The sequence below is a fragment of the Patiria miniata genome, unplaced genomic scaffold (assembly GCF_015706575.1).
Source record: "Patiria miniata isolate m_02_andy unplaced genomic scaffold, ASM1570657v1 HiC_scaffold_25, whole genome shotgun sequence".
In the NCBI taxonomy this organism is placed as follows: domain Eukaryota; kingdom Metazoa; phylum Echinodermata; class Asteroidea; order Valvatida; family Asterinidae; genus Patiria; species Patiria miniata.
The window spans coordinates 12143305-12148194 of NW_024037064.1; the positions used below are offsets into that span (position 1 = coordinate 12143305).

The 4890-nt window shown below is 39.1% G+C and overlaps 1 protein-coding gene across 1 annotated transcript; it reads left to right on the top strand.

The window, feature by feature from the left end:
* Positions 1-3357: 3357 nt before the first annotated feature.
* Positions 3358-4293, top strand: LOC119733054 (alpha-protein kinase 1-like). The gene has a single exon (XM_038206635.1). The coding sequence runs from the start codon at positions 3358-3360 to the stop codon at positions 4291-4293; it is 936 nt and encodes a 311-aa protein (XP_038062563.1).
* Positions 4294-4890: the final 597 nt, after the last annotated feature.

The following is a 4890-nucleotide window of genomic DNA, read 5'->3' on the forward strand; positions in this document are numbered from 1 at the left end:
CAAATTTACGATCGTGTACAAAACATAATGGGAGGTCTTTCTAAAAAGTTTTGTGAACAAAAATATAGTTTCTTAAACATAGTTTCTTAAATATAGTTTCTTATAGTTTCTTAAACACCTTACAAAAATATAGTTTCTTAAACACCTTACGTCATTTGTTTGCTTTGAAATATGCACGTTTTATTCCACAGATTTTGTTGGCGTATTGGAGTTGCAGTCTTCTTCAACCTTCTAGTGTGTGGCGCGCAAGTACGGTAGTCGGTAAGTAAATAACATTATACCAAATTGTCCTGTACCTACTATGACATCGTGTTCCCCTCCGTTTGTTAAACTTAGCAGTAGTTCATGGCATGAAAACGGCGGAATTTCATATAGCCTGAGTCATGTGCCCGACGTGGAAGGTGCACGTTTTAGTCCCTCATTGTGTAGGGCCTAATCGTTACGAGTTCTGCTTGATCATCCCACATCCGTCCATTTCTATTTTGCAAACTATTCACTTTGTACGTAGCCATGGTTACGGGCCATTGTGTGTGGCTATTTTTTGGCAATTTTGAGGCTGCAAAAATGCATTTTTTACGTTATTTTCAAAGGTCATCAAGCCAAACTCTGAAGTAATGCCACAAAAGTAACTATATCGAGACAAAGTAGCATCCCTACCCTAACAAGAAAACATAGAAACACTTCTGAAAGTTCAACTTTGTATTATTTTTGGCCCTACAATACAGCATGTTTTTACAACTAGCCAAATTGCATTTTTACCCCATATTTATCCCTCCAAAATGGCACTTGACAGGGCACTCAGAATAATTTCCCTTCGGCTATTGTTAGTTCAGACATTGGTCTATTCAAATCTGGTGAGAAAATCTTGTGTTAGTGTACATAGGCCCACTCCCCCTTTGCCACCGTTGCATAACGAAACAAATGAAAATATTTAATATGAAAGTGAACACAGAAATTACACAGACTTCCTTTTCACAGCCTCCCCTTCCCCCACCTCGGTGCATTGCTTGGGGTTGAGGGTGGGGTGTGACTACCCACCAATAACTTGGCTTTGTCGGTAAAATCATTGCCACATGAACAAAAATCACGTGTTTGCAAGCCGCAATGAATAATACTGGCCATATTCATTGTCCTCTATTTGAAGTGCATCCATTAGTTAAAATATTGATGTCTAGTCCTCCCCTCCCAGCTAGGCCCGCCCCTTCCCTTGCCACCAAATTCAGATTTTAACTGCTACTTGTATTTGCCTTCATTAAAATTGGAAATAGATATGAATTTGCAATATTTGAACCTTTCATAATATACACCAACAGCCGTACCCATTGCACAGCCGACCCCCTGCCACCCCTTTTCCTACTCCAGTGCTCATTATGAGCAACTACCCCTCCCCCTCCCAAAGAAATGTACAGAATATGTATTATTGTTAAGGTTACATATTGCCTTGCGAAAAGTCCACATATTTATATGCACTATGTAGGTGTGGCATTTTTTTTGTCAACGTGGGAGTGGTTTTGAATATCTGGAAAGCGCGGGGGAATGTAGTATGAATACATGTAAATAGTACACAATGTTATTTTTTTTTAAATTGCATTTATTTTTATTATTTTCAATACAGAGAATTTAGAGAGCAAATAACTCATATTTCTTTATTAAAATACATGTACTTTAAAACAACCATCAATCTAGTGAAAACTGAAAACGGCTTTTAATTTGATTGATTGAATTGTCTTGGCCCTACGTGTAGTTATGGTCAGATGGAGTACATATAAAGTCGAATATAGTACCGTTGTGGGTGCTGCTATGCCCTCCAAAATCGTAAATGCATCAGTAGTCTATAAGGCCACACTTCTGTGGTGCATCCATTGTTGCATGGCAAGCAATTTTAAATGTATTGGTGCTAATAAATTACAGGTTTTTGTATGCAAACAGGGAATGTTTTGTTAATGTGTTAATTAAAAAAAATATCATCTACCCACTTAACCAAGTGCTTCCAGATTTTAACCCTTTCTGGCGGGTATTTGGTGTTTTTTTTTTTGGAAAAGGAGGGGTACAGCACATTGTGATCCCCATGTTAATTTGCTTATGCTTTGACCGATTTTCCTAAAACTGATTTGGCAGAAAAATATTAGTTAACCACTACTCTATAATATGACACTCTTGGTTCTATTGCTGCTACCACTTGAGGTGCTTTTCTAAATATTTTTTTCAAACTCTTGTCTAGATATCATTTTGGGCATAATTTCTGTATTGTATGTGTAAATGGTTCAATATTTAGAACAAACATTATTGGTCTACATATTCATCCCAGTCAGGTAATTGTATGTATCTATTGTCACTGCCATAGGGACTATACTTACTGATTTTATTCCAAAAATGTGTGGGTTTTCAACCCAAATTGGCAAAACTGAAGTAAATTACGGTGATGCTATTTGATGCTCTGAAATTGATTCTTGTAATAACTATCAAAAACATTCATCAAAACAAAGAAAATGGTACATATTGAAAGGTGAAAATTAGATGGGCTTCTTGCACCAATGGCGGCAACGTTACATAATGAGCATGACTTTGTATTCTGTGTTTAATTATAGCCATGAATTTAAAAAAAAAACAGGGCGATCGTGAAAAAATGGCGATCATGAAGAAAAGGGCAAAAAGGGCGTTCGTGGAAAACAAATGGCGCTCATTGGACAAGGGCAAGGGTGCTCGTTTTAAAAACTAAAGGTCACTCTACAACAAACGGGGTATGAGCGCCCTTTTTCTCGAGCGCCCTCATTTACGAGTGACTTTTTTTACGCAGAGCGAGCGTCGGCAATTGTACCGCCGTGAAAAGTGCAACGTTTTGTCCTCCACCAATTGTCCCATGGTGCCATGGAAAGCCCCCCCCCCTTGTTTTATTTAACAGGGGCCGGGGGACCGGTAAACAAAAACAAAAACTGTTCACCTTAATTTCAGCACGGATGAGGGGAGTTCCTTTTTTCACGTAAACTGACCTTGCTACGCTACTATTGTTAATGCCCGAACGCTTTTAGACACGTAAGAAAGCTTAAACTGTTGGTAACAGGCGCACAATTTGACAAAAATGAACATTCAAATGATGATGAAATTTTGTAACCGTCCAAAAGCAAGCTATTTAACAAAAAGAAAACAGTTCAACGCATTAAATAATCACCTATAATTATTGTCAAAAATAGTGTGCCTACGTGAAGTGCGAAATCCCTGCAATTGTTACGCGACACTTATAAATAAATCCACACTTTATCTGATAACTTTTGGTTTGTTGGTTTGGACTACAGTTTCTCAAAAAATTATTACTTAGCTGAAATTTTCTAATTTCAGACGTATCCTTATCTTTGCAATATGGGCAGCAACCAAAGCAACACCTCTGAAGTGATTGGATACACATCTACGTGGGTAGAGTTTGAGAACGACTGGTTCGCTCAAGGGGCCTCCCGGTATGCCTACAAGGGCACATTTCACGGGGATCCCCGCTTTGAAGGGAAACGTTGCGTGGTGAAAGTCTATAAAGAAGAATGGTATGAACGCCTGTCAGAATATGCCTGGAAAGCAGACGACCGTGCCTATCGCAAAGCTCACGAGATGGCGCAGTTGTTTAACATTAAATATAATACGAGCAAACCAATCGAGTTCGTTAAACCTGAATTCACCCAAGTTGACACCCGTGCCGCGTTCAATTTCCTGGGCTTCATTCCATTTGAACGAAAGGTAAAAGGGAAACTTGCTGGCACCTCCGACATTGTTTCCAATGTTATCCCGGCAAACGCTACCCTCGCTGTCGAGCCGTACCTTGAGGGGAAGTATGTCAAATTTAACAACAACTCTGGATACTCGGAAAAAGCAGATATCGCCACCCCGGCTGCCTTCAGTCATTTCACTTACCATGAATCCAACGGCACGGCTTTGGTTTGCGATTTGCAAGGGGTGCGCAGTAGTTCTGGGTACAAGTTCTCTGACCCGGCGGTTAACAGCAAAGGCACCGAACTCGGTTTTTACGGCTCTACTGATTTAGGGATTTGTGGTATTGTAAAGTTCTTTAAGAACCACACATGCAATGACCTGTGTAAGAGGCTAAATAAACCAAAAATTACCAACGTGTCACGCGGTGAGAGGGTTATTCTAGATAAAATCGTAGACAACATGCCTTCTCAAAGTGCTTCAACGCACACTTATCAATTAAGTGGGTCCTCTGGTGTATTAACCAGGGATGTAAACAAAATTCAAAACAACCTAAAACTTGAAGCAGTCTCTGAAGAACAAGTTCAGCCCACTGAATAACCAGTCCAGCCAAAACGGTGTTTCTGTTCTTAAACACATGTGTCCGTGTTCTCAAAATGTATCCTTTAGGCTTACTCACAAATTTAGATGTTTGAGTGCTTAACGTTCACAAAACAGTATGGACAAGCACTGAGTTTTTTCGATCGTTTTATTAATAACTGCCATAATGGAGTTTCATCCAAGTGGAATGAACATGTACATGAGTATTCTATACATGATTCTATACATCTCCATCCTATGTAAAAAAGAGCATTTTTTATGACGTCATGGTGACGTCACACATTTTTTGAAATTTTCTGTATCTTATTACGACCTAACAAACCTTTTGCAAAAAGAATTTCGACTAAACCACATTCCGTTGATGAGATATGAGTAAAAGGTCAAAAAAATGAATAATTCATATAAAATCACATGATGACGTCATCGTAACGTCACTGCAATTTTTGTCTATAACACTTCCCGGAATACCTGCACACCAAGTTTGAACCCAATCGGACCTCCGATTCTCGAGATATAGGGATGTAGGAATTAGTTGTACTGTCCTACTTTAACTCCCGAGTTTATTGCAAGTTAAGTGACTCACCAAGTTGCAGTATG